The sequence below is a fragment of the Pristis pectinata genome, chromosome 5, assembly GCF_009764475.1.
Source record: "Pristis pectinata isolate sPriPec2 chromosome 5, sPriPec2.1.pri, whole genome shotgun sequence".
Lineage (NCBI taxonomy): Eukaryota > Metazoa > Chordata > Chondrichthyes > Rhinopristiformes > Pristidae > Pristis > Pristis pectinata.
In genome coordinates, this window is record NC_067409.1 from 51,002,408 (window position 1) to 51,017,385 (window position 14,978).

The window sequence follows — 14,978 nt, forward strand, 5'->3', positions numbered from 1 at the left end:
AGACTAATGAGGACAACAAAAAGATGGGTAACATGCCCTGGTCATAATCAAAAAGAGGATAGCATTTGTGAGTTCGGTTCGGAGTTTTCAGTGCTGTGAGTGGGTGGAAACTTGACTGACTTGTTCCAACATGAAGTTGTAGCTGAGATTTGCAAGAATTTAAGAGATCACGTATTGATGAATCTTTAGAGAGGAAAGGGAGTTTAGAGATAAGGCAGTAGTTTGCAAGAACAGAACAATTATAGGTTGATTTGAGATGAGAGTATTAACAATAGATTGAAAGGGAGAAAAATGCCTTTTTTATGTTTTAAACGTCTATGATTTATGCTTAAATGTCTTTCTATATTCAGACTATGATATAATTGTTACTGCTATTGCCATGTACCTTTTTAATTTACATAAGCCATGTCGATTTTTTGTTTAAGTATAGAGAGGGTCAATGGGAGAAATACACAATGTGATATGTTGATTTCCCCAGCATCTCCATGCTGGTGATTTTAGTGGGCGGCACAGTAGTGTAGCAGTTATTGCGACGCTATTACAGCGCCAGCGATCGGGGTTCGATTCCCGTCGCTGTCTGTAAGGAGTTTGTACATTCTCCTATGTCTGCGTGGGTTTCCTCTGGGTGCTCCGGTTTCCTCCCACATTCTAAAGACGTACAGGTAGGTTAATTTGGGGTTTAAAATGGGTGGTGCGGACTCGTTTGGCCGAAAGGGCCTGTTACCACACTGTAAATAAAATTTTAAAAAATGTAATTAAAAGGCATTTAATATGGTGCCACAAGAAGGCTGGTCATCAAGTTTGAAACCCACTGAATATAAAGGACTGCACCAACGTGGATAGAAAATTGTTTGAGTAACAGGAAACAGAGAGTATCAGAGAATGGTTGTTTTTTGGACTGGATGGACATATGTATTGGAATTCCTCAGTGATCAGTTCTAACACCGCTGCTTTTTTTTAGGATATAATATTTACGTGGACTTTGGTGATTTGGAGGCTGTGTCTAAATATACGACAGATGCAGAACTTGGTGGCGGAGTGAACACGAGGAGGATCTAGGTGGGCTTTTGAAATTTAATGCTGAGCAAAATGAAGTGTTGTATTTTGGTAGGAAAAATGCAAAGAGGCAATATGCACTTGAGGGTACAATTTTAAAAGGGAAGTGAGAGATCCAGGGAGAGATGTGCATTGTTCTTTGAAAATGGCAGGGCAGGTTGAGAAAGTGGTCGATCAGCATATAAGGTCCTGAGCTTAATAAACTGAGTCATGAAGTTCAAGAGCAAGGGAGTCATGATGAAAGCACAGGCTAGGACACAAATGGAGTACTGTGTCCAGTTAGGAAAGATTTGAGGCTTTGGAAAAGGTACAGAAGAGATATACCAAAATAATTCCAAGAATAAGGGACATTGGTTAGGTAGATAGACTGGAGTTGCTATGGTTGTTCTCCTTGGAACAGGGGAGATTGTGAGGACATCTGCTACTTAAAATTATGAAGCGTTTGGACAGAATGGATAGAAAAAAATTGTTCCCATTGCTTGAATAGAATGAGGGGGAATACAATGAATTTGATTGGCAAGGTAACGCGGTGAAAATTTCTTAATGTAGTAATTGGTTAATAATGGAAACAGATTCAACTGTAATGGTCAAAAGGGAGCTGAATAAATATCTGAAAGAATATGCAGTGCTCTGTGGAGGGAGGGGAGTGAAATTACATAGATTGCTCTTACATGGAGCTGCTACAGAATTGATGGGCCAAATAGCCTCCTATGTCCTGACCATTTTGTGAGTCCTTCCTCATCTTTGACCAAACATGTTGTGCCATGATGTAATCATGAACACGATCATCATTTTCATGTTGGCAAATCCACAATTTATTGCTGTTTTGTCATTTACAGGAGACTATGAGAGCAAGTTTTGTGTTTTGACTCTGTCCCTTCATTTCTAAGCTAAATAGATGAAAATGGCCTTGAATGGACTAGGCTGATCGGTAACTCAGCATACACCCTGATAGATTTTCTTTCCAATTGACATAAGTGGAAAAGGAAATTGGATGGGTATTAATTAGGCTGATCATTTGCTATATTTTCCATATTTTGCTGTTTTCTAAGACTAATTTCACTCCCAACATTCTAAACACTATAAACTAAATCACAAAATTCTAATGTATTATGTTCCTTATGATTTTATTAAAAATATGTTAGCCCACCCTCTGTCCGCAATGGCCATCTGGTTGCATGTCATTTTAATTCTCCTTCCCTTCCCACACCATCCTGCCTGTCCTAGTGAGGCCAAACACAAACTAGAGGAACAGTACCTCATGTTACGTCTGGGTAGTCCACAACCCAATGGCCTGAACATTGAATTTTCCAGTTTCAGGTAACCTGCTCCCCCTCTGTCCCATTCTCTCTCATCCTGATCCAGCCATGTCCTCTCACACACATGCTTCTTTCCACAACCACCCCCAAAGCCCCCTATCACCCAGTTTCTTTCCCCTCCCCCACCTACTCCATCATCCACACACTCCTCCCACTGCATTCCCCGTCCCCTCTCCCCACTGTTTCCATCTGCCCAGCACTCTTCCTGTATTTGGTTCCACTCTTCACCTTCCTTTCTTGTCAATTCCATAATCTGCAGCCCTTTGTTGTCTCCACATCATCTTCCTGCCTTTGTCGCTATCTCCACCCTTCCCGCTCCCATCTGACTCCATCTGTCAATCAAGCCTCCTCACCTGGATCCAAGTATCCTTTGCCAGCTCTTGCCTCACCCTTCCTCCTGACCTCTTTATACTGGCTATCTCCCCTCTACTCTTTCAGTCCAGATGGAGGGTCTCAAGCTGAAACATTAACTGTCCATTTCCCTCCACAAATTATGCCTGACCCACTGAGTCCCTCCAGAAGCTCATTTTTTGCTCCAGCTTCCAGCATCTGCAGTCTTTTGTGTCTTTCTAGAAATTGTACTATGACTGTTTGGTGTGTTTTTCAGATTGTAACGAATCCAGTTGGTAAAGTTTTAAACATATGAAAACCAAGACAAGTTACTTCATAAGACTAAACAATGTGGATGATAAAAATGTGGAAAAAATGCTGAAAGTATTCTGCAGATTAGGCAGTGGAGAGAGAAATAATGTTAATGATTCAGGTGAATGAGATATTGTCAAAATTGGAAGAAGTTGGGGAAATTTCGGGTTTAAACAAGCATGAAGGCCTCTGTAGAGTGGAAGAAAAGGTAAGAAAGGTTAATGAAAATATGGGTGGGCAAAGAGATTGAATGGCCAAAAGGATGAGGGTAGAAGCCACAGGGACTGGTAATGGAATAAATAAAGAAACAAAAGATGGGTCTGCAAGAACAAAAAAATGGCACCATTACATCGTTATTTTCTACTTCAGTCTCTAGGCTCGTACATGAAGAAATGCCATTTATGTGCCAAAGGATGGCAGAATCTACATTGAAGTGGGGAGAAAAAGGTAGATGGAAGTAGGGTAAAAGAAGCTTTAACTGAAGCAAAGCTGATTTATAGGAAAAAGCACAGACAACTGCAGTATATGGAAACTGATACTTGCAATGTTTACCAGAATTTGTGGGTGTTGGCATAAAGCCAACTAAATTGGAGAAAATATGTTCAGCATCCTGCAGACAATTGTAAATCGAGATGGGAAATATTCTGAAAGTAAAATAATTTATTTCATCAGGTTATTACTTACTAAGTAAGGTTACTTATGAAAAATACATTTAAGTATATCAGTCCACATCTTAAGATTGATATACTCTGAGCAAGATTTTCCAATATGATCTTAAAACAAATTTCACTTTCAATTATAATGGCAACACAGAGAATTTACCATACCACCATCCCCCACAAAGAAAATCTGCTCAAAATAATTAAGTATCAGTCACTATATCAAACACATTCTGTGAATAAATAAACAGAAGGTATTAGTATTCAGTCATTCAACTAAAAATTGATTTAAACTCAACTGAACTGAATGCAATGTTAGGAATTTTATATAAATTTATATAAAGACATCAGGTTTTGAACTCTGTTAATTAGCAGTTTTTAATCCAAGCTGACTCAAAGGAATGAAAAAAATACTTAGAAAATGAAACAAATAATGGAATTTTATGTCTTTAATACCAACTTGTTTTAATCATCCATTGTATTCTGCAAAGTGGAAGTTCTCTGCCAAATTTACACAAAAATAGCTTGGCTTCTATCAGAAATGAAAGAATAGCCCAGGCCTCAATTACATGCTACTTGACTGAAACAGCCTTTATCTCGCAAAGTGCTCCACATGAACAATTTTTGCAATATTATGAGTAAGATTAAAAATTTACAGAGCAACTTGGGTCTTCATTTTTTTTAAGTTTTGCTCATTTCCCTGAAATGACTGTGATCTATAGACTTTTTTTCTCTGACAGGAACTTCTAATGCTCATTTTCAGCCGGGAGAATTACTCAAACCTGAATAAAACCACAGCAACAGCGAATGTCAGGGAAGTGGTTTCAACTTATCAGTGAACGACAGAGCATTAATAAGTCGCTCAGTCAAAGGTGGCACCAGACTCAAAAAGCAACTTGTAGAATATAGACTGCTGGGAAAGCAAATTGAAAAGGTTTTGCACTTTAACCTTTTCATTAGATTATCTCTTTGAGTATTATATATCTCACATTGTTATATATTTCTTATATATTCAGTGTGAAAATTTGTTATTATTAATGCTGGGTTTATTACATATAAATTTTAACATGAGAGTAAATGCAATAGATGGAACAGTTGATAGTGTGCAGTTCAAGTTGAAGAGTTAGTACACACCATACACAGCATGGAGATGCCTCAAGAAGAGACAGGGTTCAACAGGTAATGGATTTCGAAGGCTTTCATTAAGGTGCTGCATAGGAGATTGGTCAACAAAGTTAGAGAAATTGGAATTGAAGTATCATGGACAGAGAGCAAAGAGTAGGAACAAATAGATCCTTCTCAGGTTGGTAGGCTGTGGGGTACTGCATGGATTGGTGCTTGTGCCCCAGCTATTCTCATCCTACATCTACTACTCAGCTGAGGGAATGAAATGTCAGATTTCCAAGTTTGCTGAAAATACTAGACTAGATGGGTTATAAGTAGAGAGGATGTTATAAAGAGACTTCAGTTGTGAGCATGATGAGTAAGGAGGTGAGAACATGGCTGATGTAATGTGGAAAAATGTGAGGTTATCCACTTTGGTACACCTGACAGAAAAGCAGAATTTGTTAAATGGTGAGAGATTAGGTAGTGTTAACATTCACAGGAACTTGATGTCACTGAAAGGGCACAATTGATTAGGAAAGCAAATTATATGTATTAGCCTTTATTATGAGAGAGATTGACAGGTAGGTTAATTAGCCACTTTAATAGTGGTAGAATTTTGAGGGAGTTGATTGCAACATGGGGAGAATAAGTGGGATTAGCAAAGTGGTAGAATTTTGAGGGAGTTGATTGCAACATGGGGAGAATAAGTGGGATTAGCAAAGGACTGGAGTAAACTTGTGGTTGATGGTCAGTGTAAACTTGGTGGGCTGGGGGCCTGTTTCTCTGTGCATGATTCTTGACTGTGACGAAGTCTTATTGCAATTGTAGAGGTCATTGGTATGACTATACCTGCAATATTGCGTACAGTTTTGGTCTCCTTATCAAAAAAAGGATGTACTTGCCATAGAGGGAGTGCAGCAATGATTCAGGGATGGTGGGTTAGCTATATGAGGAGAGGATAGATAGAATTGGACCATATTCTTCCGAATTTAGAAGAATGAGAGGAGATCACATTGAGACCTACAACATTTTTAAAGGGCTTGATAGACTAGGTGCCGGGAGAATGTTTCCCCTGACTGGACAGCTTGAGAAAAAGTGGTAAGCCATCTAGGACTGAAATTTATTCCTTCAGAGGGTGATGAATCTCTGGAATTCCCTATCTCAGATGGCTGTGGCGGCTCAGTCATTGTATTCATTAAAAACAGAGATCGATAGATTTCTGGACGTTAAGGGAATCGGTGTGTGTACAGTACTGTAAAATAGCACTGAGATAGAAGTGAATGGCAGAGAAGGCTCAAAGGGGCGGGTGGCTATTCCTGCTCTTGATGGTCATATTCTTATATCGCCAATAAAATCAAAGGCAGGCAGATAGGAAATCGGGCAACAACTACTCTTTCTATGTAAGCTAGGGTCACAATTTATCAGGATACATTTCAAATCATAATCTGTGTGACATGTTGTAAAAAGAAAATTATAGCAGATTTCTAGAATAAAAGAATTGAAAACGGAATACATATTTAGACTGTTCATCCACACTTTATGGAAAAAAAGTAAAATTGGAATTCAAAAGCAATGCCCAGTATCCTTGAATTTCATAGCACAATATCCCCTTCTGCTACAATTGCCCAAATTACTAACTCTGCACAAATAGTTATTAAAGATAGACTTTCAGTTTTATAGCTTCTTTCTTGATATCAATGCTCCTAAAGTGTTTTGGAACCAGGGAAGTGTACGTACAGCTGCAAAGTAAGAAATGTGATAGTATTTCTGAAGAAAATTTCAAAGGTTAATATCAGGAGCTGAGAGGCACTTAATGAGAAAAAATGTAACATTCTTAAATTACTTGTTATATAATAAAGCCATACATAATTTAAAATGTTTGAAAAAAGATTCTGTATTTAATTCTATTTTTGAGTATTTCTGTGAAATAAGCTTAGATGCTAATATGTGGGAAAAGAAGTTTCAACATTTTTTCATTGTAATTTGATGGAATTTTACCTGATTTTAATTGATGTCCATGTAAATTAAGCCTACCACATGAGAAGACCATTTTTCTGTGCCAAAAGACTTAAGGTAGCCATAATCACTGGAAGTTTTTATCCACATCATGGACAAATTTGGGGCTTCTTTTAATAGAAAACTTCTTGCCTTTAAATACTTTGTAATACTTTGTTAAGTACTTTACATCTTTTTTTCAAAAGATGTATTTTATTTATAAAATATACAGCTATACAAGCTGGACATGGCTTCACCTTCATTTACTATACCAAGCATAACAATGCATTCTTTTACAAAATGTCAACATGCCACGAAGGCGGCATCCATCACTAAGGACTCCCACCATCCAGGACTTGACCTTTTCTCATTACTACCATCGGGGAAGAGGTACAGGAGCCTGAAGACCCAACTCAGCGATTTAGGAACAGCTTCTTCCCCTTTGCCAATAGATTTCTGAATGGTCCATGAACCCATGAATACTACCTTGTTATTCCTTTCTTTTTGCACTACTTATTTATTTTGTAATTTATAGTAACTTTATGTCTTTGCACTGTACTGCTGCCGCAAAACAACAAATTTCATGACATACAGTATAAGGCAGTGATAATAAACCAGATTCTGATCCCTAAAAATTCTGCTGTGAAACAAGTAAGAAGTTATTACACCAGTCCCTCGGTGTCCAGTGGCAGGAAGACCCTGTACTGTGGCCTTTGCCCATAAAGCCTTTGTGGTGACTGCACTGAGCTTCAGTGCATCCCTCAGCATGTACAATACCTCTGCACCTTGGAATGTGCCATTTGGTTGCCAATATCTCCTTTCACTGGAGCAGACCAAGATGTGTATTTCACAGAGCTGATGATTTTCAAGTAACAGTTAATGTTTGTCTCAGAATGCATTGCTGAAACAGCCTGTCCTGTGCTGCACAGCCGCTCTGGGTGAACCTCCACAAAAACTGCTGCATCTCTTTCTGCACTCCTTCGCAAACACATGGTCCACAAGGAGGTGGATTACTGTCTCATCCTTACTGTAGCCACCTTGAAGGCTGCATGCAGTGGGAAAGCTTTGTAGGAATGATCTGACGGTCAAGGCCTTCCCAACACTGACAAAGCAGGTTTTGGTGCTTGCTTGAGTGTTCTGGTGATGAGGTGTTTTAGAGTCACAGAGTAATTCAGCATGAAAACAGATCCTTCGGCCCAACTCATTCATGCCAACCTAGATGCCCATCTAAGCTAGTCCCATTTACCCGTGTTTGGCCTGTATCCCTCTAAACCTTTCCTATCCATGTACCTGTCCAAGTATATCTTAACTGTTGTTAATGTACTTGCCTCAACTATTTCCTCTGGCAGCTCAGTCCATTTGTGCACTGCCCTCTACGTGAAGAAGTTGCCCCTTGGGTACCTTTTAAATCTTTCCCCTCTCACCGTAAACTTGTCAACTTTGATAATCTGCTCAGGAAACCATCCCACAGGGATTCACTGTCTTCTCCTACAGGGTCTACAGGACATTCCATGCTGACCACTGCCTGATTGACTTGTGGTTAAAGACATTTCTCTGCAGAAACTTTTCTACAGGGGACAAGTGGTATGACACAGTCCACGTGAATGGAATGTTCCATCCTTCATGACATCAAGGACAGGTAGAACCTCAGCACCTAGTGACCCTTGGTACTTCCTACCCAGGCTTTATGCACAGCTTGATGCAGCCATATACAAAGGTGGCCATCAGGATGTGGCAATGTTGGAAATGTTTTTGCCTGCTTTCTCTGGAGTTTCCATGGGCAGGATTCATTTTAGATCTCCAGATGAAACAAAAGATGGCTCTGTTTACTGCTGCAGCACAGGAGCAATGTTTAGGCCATGCTAGTACCTCATGCAGCATCACTGGGAACATTTTGCTTCTGATAACCAGGTTCTTGCCCACCATTGAGAAAGAATGCTCCCCTCACATTCCCAGCTTCTGTTTCACCTTGGTTATTCACCCCTGTCAATTCTTGCTGCTTGTCCCGGCTCCTCTGAACCAGATTCCCAGCACTTTCAGGTAATTGTATGACTCCCAGGTAATTGGACCTGACTGAAAAAGGAACAAAGGATTTAAAGGATTTAATATTTAAAGGCGATCTGAGAGGCAAATTTTTCACACAAAGGGCGGTGGGAATATGGAACAAGCTGTTAGAGGAGACGCTAGAGGTGGGTACAATCACAGCACTTAAAAAAGCATTTGGACATATACATGGATAGGAAAGGAATAAGAGGGGCCAAATGCAGGAAAATGCAATTAACACAGATAAACATTTTGATTGTCATAGATGGGTTGGGCCGAAGAGCCTATTTTTGTGCTGTACAACTCTATGACTCGATGACTACAGTCATGGCCTCGCTTACATTGCATTGGATTCTGCCCCTGAGGCCCATTCAAACTGGTCACAGATGCTGATCAATATGTGGACCGACAGTGGGTCCAAGCAGAAGACAACGTTGTACAAAGCAATTTACATTTAAATAATCAAATAAATCCAGAAGGAAAAGCTAGAATCAGGAAATATGACCATGAAGCCACTGCTTTGTCATCAAAAAACCTACCTTGTTCATTACTGATCTTCTGGAAAGTAAAACTGCCATCCGTACTTGGTCTGACCTAAGTGTGACTCCAGACTTATCAATGTTGTTGACTCTAAATGGCCCTCGAAAACCTGGATTGGACAATAACTGCTAGCCCTGCCAGTGGAATCCAAGAATAAAGGAATAAAAATAACAGAAAACACTTGCATTGAAGAAAATGTAGCACACTCATGACCAAAACTCGGGATGTTAAAGGGAAAAGATGGATATTATCAATAAAATGTGTTAAAAAAAATAACTGAAGACAGCAGGAGTCTTCTTCCCAGATTCTCCTTGATCCCTCTGAAGGGGTGGACAGCTGTCTGGGACATCCAGATCTGTCCATGGTTCACAGCTCTAATATAAATAAAGCTAGACGCCCAACATTCAGCATGCTTCTGGTCGACACTCTGTGGTGCAAGGATTGCTCCTTGCAACCAGGATGCACCAACCAATCAAAGTAAACCAACTTCAAGGTCATATTTTCAAGTCATTCCTTAAGTGGAAGGAATGTCTATGAGGAAGTACTTACAATGCTTGTAATTTGCACTTTATTGTTTTCAGTAGCTGGACCTGAAAAGGATAGAAAATCAGCCAAAATTTCAGTTACTTAACATTACCCTGCTGAAGCACAGACATCACTTAAGGCAACTGTGTTTACCCCTATCAGACTACACAGCTGTAAGATATTATTTGGGCAATGTGCTGGAAAGCTGCTGGCACCAGATGTAGGGGGTACAGGCCTTCTTCTGAAGACATCTGAATGGGAACAATGTATCTTAAGTGAATGGGATATTTCTTACTAGTGCTGCACTGCACCCTTGAGGTCAGGGAAATTACATTCTATGCTGAACCAAGTCAATGCAGTGATGAAGTCGGCAGCTGATACCAATCTATATTTACCATCTATATCATTTGTATCATCAGGAAACATAGAAATAATATTCTCAATCCCTCCGTCTATGTTATTAAATAGCTTGTAATTACCTGAGGCCCCATCTCATTCTTCATACACCTCCAATGATTACAGTTCACCAACTTGAAAATGGCCCACTAATTCCTAAACTTTGTTAACCGATCCTTAATCCACATTCAACCCTTTGAACCCCTGTGCAGCAATCTTTTACATGGTACCTTTTGAAAGCCTTTTGGAAATCCAAACATTCAGTGTTTTCCTTTTATTTATTTTTCTAGCTGCATCCTTAAAGAACTTTAATAAACCTGTTAAACAAAATTTCCATTTCACAACACCACATTGACTCTGCCTAATCACATCATGGTGTTCTAAATTCTCCATTATTAGTTCTTCAATTATGGATTACAGACAGCATTTTCTTAACAACTAGAGTTCAGCTAAATGGCCCTTAGTTTACTCTCCTTCCTTTCTTAAATGTCAATTTTATGTCTACTGTTTCCAGTCTGCTGGGACCTTTCCATAATCCAGGAAACATGGCGTGGAGTAGTAGGCCGCAGAGGTCCCCAGCAGCCTTCCTGAAGAACTGCTCCTAAGAACTGCTCCTAAAATAGAAACTAATGAAAATTCGAGTACTGATTGATGCTCAAGGTGTACCCATTTGGGGCATGGAATTACATCTGAATCTTGTATCCAAAAAATTAAATATCTGATATTAATTTCCCTTTTGCACTTACCAAATTAAGTAAACATATGATTAACCCAATTGTTAAACATACAATATGAATATGGTTTCAATTCCATACATTTTTTGGATTGAATAAATTTAATCTGTCAAGTGCCATTCAATCTAATTTTTTCTTTCATCCATCCAGAGTTGACTCAGCTTTTTCCATATGGAAAAGGAAGGGAATAGTATGTTTTTGTGATTTATTCATTGATAACTGTTTTTCATCTTTTGAACAATTGTCTAACAAATACAATTTGCCTAGATCACACTTTATTCGATATTTGCAGATTAGAAATTTTTTAAAAGCTACTATACCCTCTTTTCCGACACCTTACAAAACTGAAATTACGGAAAAAATTTTAGGTCTTAATCCTTATCAGAAGGGCTTGATAGCAATAATCTCTGATTAAATTATGAAAATACATCCAGAATCACCGGACAAAATTAAGAATGAATGGGAAAGTGAACTCCAGACATCTTTACCTACAGAGACTTGGAAGAAAATTCTTCATTTAGTTAATCCATCTTCAATGTGTGCCAGACATTCTTTGATACAGTTTAAGGTAGTTCACAGGACCCATGTGTCAAAAGATAAGCTGGCTCATTTTTATCAACATATAAATCCTACATGTGACAGATGTAAATCGAATGTGGCTTCTTTGACACATATGTTTTGGTCCTGTCCTCTTTTGGAAAAATATTAGAAGGACATTTTTAACATTATTTCAAATGTATTGAAGATTGATTTACAACCTCATCCTATCACTACAATTTTTGGATTACCAAGGATAGAGTCTGGCCAGTTATCTGCTTCTGCTAACCGTATGATTGCCTTTGTTACATTAATGGACAAACAATCCATTTTGCTTAAATAGAAGGATCCAATACCCCTACTACTTTTCAATGGGTCTCTCAAACTATATCATGTTTAAGCTTGGAAAAAATTAGGAGTGGTACTGTTGATCCTTCGCTTAAATTTGAAGATATCTGGAGTCCATTTATTCAATATTTTCACATGATGTAGATCCCCTTTCAATAACTTTCCAACTTGGAGGAACGGAGTTGACAACATAATATTGCTCTGTTTCTACTGAGAAATTTTAGTCCAGTCCTTTTTTTTCCTTTTTTTGTTTGATTTTTGAAATTTTTCTGTTTAGTTTGGTTTGATATGCTGTTTATAATATTTTTTATTGATTTGGGGATTTTTTTTCTTTTTTTATTTATATAATAAATCTTTTTCTTTCCTTTCTTTTATATTATATTCATTTACTAAGAGATTGTTGGATCTACAGAATTTTTTATATTTTATTGTTCTTTCTGATTATCCATGCCATGATTGTTCTCCTGATCTCTTTGTATTACATGTACAAACATTGATGTTATATACTAATCTGTATTAATTTGAAAACTAATAAAAAGATTGAAAAAGAAAAAGAAAGAATTGCTCCCTCCTCCTGCACCACTCCTCGGAGTCCGACCCTTCTCCTCTACCCTTCACTTACTGTCTTCTGAGCTGTGGTGCTGATACTGTTGCCACTCAGCTTTCTGCTTGAAATGTTCCTCGATCCTTAAGAAATAAAGGTGCCACATAAGAGGCTGATGCACAAGTTAAGAGCTCATGGTATTAGAGTGAGTGTGTTAGCATGGATTGAAAATTGGCTATAATGTAAAAAAAACAGACAGCTGAAATAAATAGGTCATTTTCAGGTTGGTAGGATAAAACTAGTAGAACACCCAGTTCTTGCCCCTTGGTTATTTATATTAATGATCTGGAGGAGGGGGCGGCATGTAAGGTATCCAAGTTTGCCAATGACATGAAAATAGGTGGAAGGACATGAGGTGAAAATATCGTGGCTCTGCAACAAGATAGTTTGAGTGGTTAGGTGAATTCTTGGCAAATGGAGTTTAATGTGGAAAATAGTGTTGTCTTGCATTTTGATAAGAAAAATCTAAAGGAAGTCTATTATCTAAATGGAAAAAGACTAAATAAATGAAGTACTGAGGGATCTAGGTCAAGGTAAATGGCATATTGGCCTTCATTGCAAAGGAGTTGGAGCTTAGAAATAGGGAAGTAGTGTTATGATTGTACTTAGTGTTGGCAAAGCCACACCTGGAATACTGCACACAGTTCTCGTCCCAGTAACTAAAAAGGATATAGTAGCATTGGAGGCAGTCCAAAGGAGATTCACCAGGCTAACTCCTGGGATGAGAGCTTGGGTCTGTATTCTTTGGAGTTTAGAAGAATGAGGGGTGACATTATTCAAACATATAAGCTCCTAAGGGGTCAGGTGAAGATAGACAATGAGGTGTTTCGAGTGACATAGTTTCAAGTATGTAGACAGCCCTACTAGAGAGGGGGCAACACTTGACCTCCTATTGGGAAATGAGGCTGGGCAAGTGACAGAAGTGTCAGTGGGGGAGCTCTTTGGGACCTGTGGCCATAATTCTATTAATTTTGAAATAGTTATGGAAAAAGATAGGACCAGTCCACAAATTAAAATCCTAAATTCGGGCAAGGCAAATTTTGAAGGCATTTGACAGGAACTTGTTGAGGTTGACTGGGAGAGGCTGTTTACAGGTAAAGGGATGTCTGGCAAGTGGGAGGCTTTTAAAAGTGAGACAGGGAGAGTTCATGGCCAACATGTTCCTGTTAGAGTGAAGGGCAAGGCTGGTAGGATTAGGAAACCCTGGCTGATGAGGAATATTGAGGCACTGGTCAGGAAAAAGAAAGAGGTGCATGACAGGTATAGGTAGCTAGGATCAAGCAAATCACTTGAGGAGAATAAGAAATGTAAGAGTGCACAACATGGAAATAGGGAGGGCAAAAAGAGGACATGAGATAGCTTTGGCAGATAAGGTAAGTGAGAATACTAAGAGATTCTACAAGTAAATTAAGAGCAAAAGGGTAACAGGGAAAGAATAAGTCTCCTTAAGGATCAATGTAGTCACCGATGTGTGGAGCCAAGAAGATGAAAGTGAATGTTTCTCATATGTATTTACAGTGGAGAAGGTGTGGAATCTGAGGTATTAAGGAAAATGAATAGTGATGTATTGGTACATATCCACATTACAACAGAGGAAGTGCTGGCAGTCTTAAGGCATAGTAAAGTGGATAAATCCCCAGCATCTGATCAAGTCTATACTAGGATGTTGGGGGAAGATAGGGAAGAAATTGCAGGGGCCTGGCAGAGATATTTGCATCATCTTTAGCCATGGGTGAGGTACAGGAAGATTGGAGCTTGGCTAGTGTTCTGCCTTTATTTAAGAAGGGCTTCAAGGACAGGCCAGGGAACTAAAGGACAGTGAGCCCAATATCAGTGGTGGGAAGACTACTGAAGGGGATTCTGAGGGACAAAATCTACCAGCATTTGGAAAGGCAAGAACTGATAAGGGATAGTCATTATGGCTTTGTGCGTGGGAAATCATGTCTCACAAATTTGACTGAGTTTCTTAAGAAGTGAAGAAGAAGAACAAGGTCCTGCATGGTAGGCTAGTCTGGAAGGTTAGCTCTCATGGAATCCAGGGTAAGCTAGCCAATTGGATATAAAATTGGCTTGGTGGAAGGAGACAGAGGGTGATAGTGCAGGGTTTTTATTCAGATTGGAGGCCTGTGACCAGTGGTGTGCCACAGAAATCAGTGCTGTTTACATGGTCAGTAAGTTTGCGAATGACACCAAAATTGGTGATGTATTGGACAGTGAAGAAGGTTATCTAGGATTACGATAGGATCTTAATGAACTGAGGGCCAAGGAATGGCAGAATCCCAGGGAATTGGGATGTCATGTTGCAACTGTGCAAGTTGTTGGTGTAACCACACTTGGAGTATTGTGGGCAGTTCTGGTCACCCAGCTATATAAAGGATGTCATTAAGCTGGAAAAGGTGCAGGAAAGATTCACAAGGATGTTACTGGGACTGGAGGGCTTGAGTTATAAGGAGAGGCTGGATAGACCGGGACT

The 14,978-nt window shown here is 39.1% G+C and overlaps 1 protein-coding gene across 1 annotated transcript in view; it reads right to left on the bottom strand.

Annotated features, from left to right (window-relative positions):
* Positions 1-8,648: 8,648 nt before the first annotated feature.
* LOC127570558 (spermatogenesis-associated protein 48) overlaps positions 8,649-14,978 on the bottom strand; it is a 39,780-nt gene continuing 33,450 nt past the window's right edge. Inside the window, exons 9-10 of the mRNA XM_052016223.1 lie at positions 12,524-12,588; positions 8,649-8,851 (exon numbers count right to left, since the gene is read on the bottom strand). Of these exons, the coding sequence (XP_051872183.1) occupies positions 8,649-8,851; positions 12,524-12,588 (268 nt within the window). The remainder of the gene's footprint in view (positions 8,852-12,523; positions 12,589-14,978) is intronic.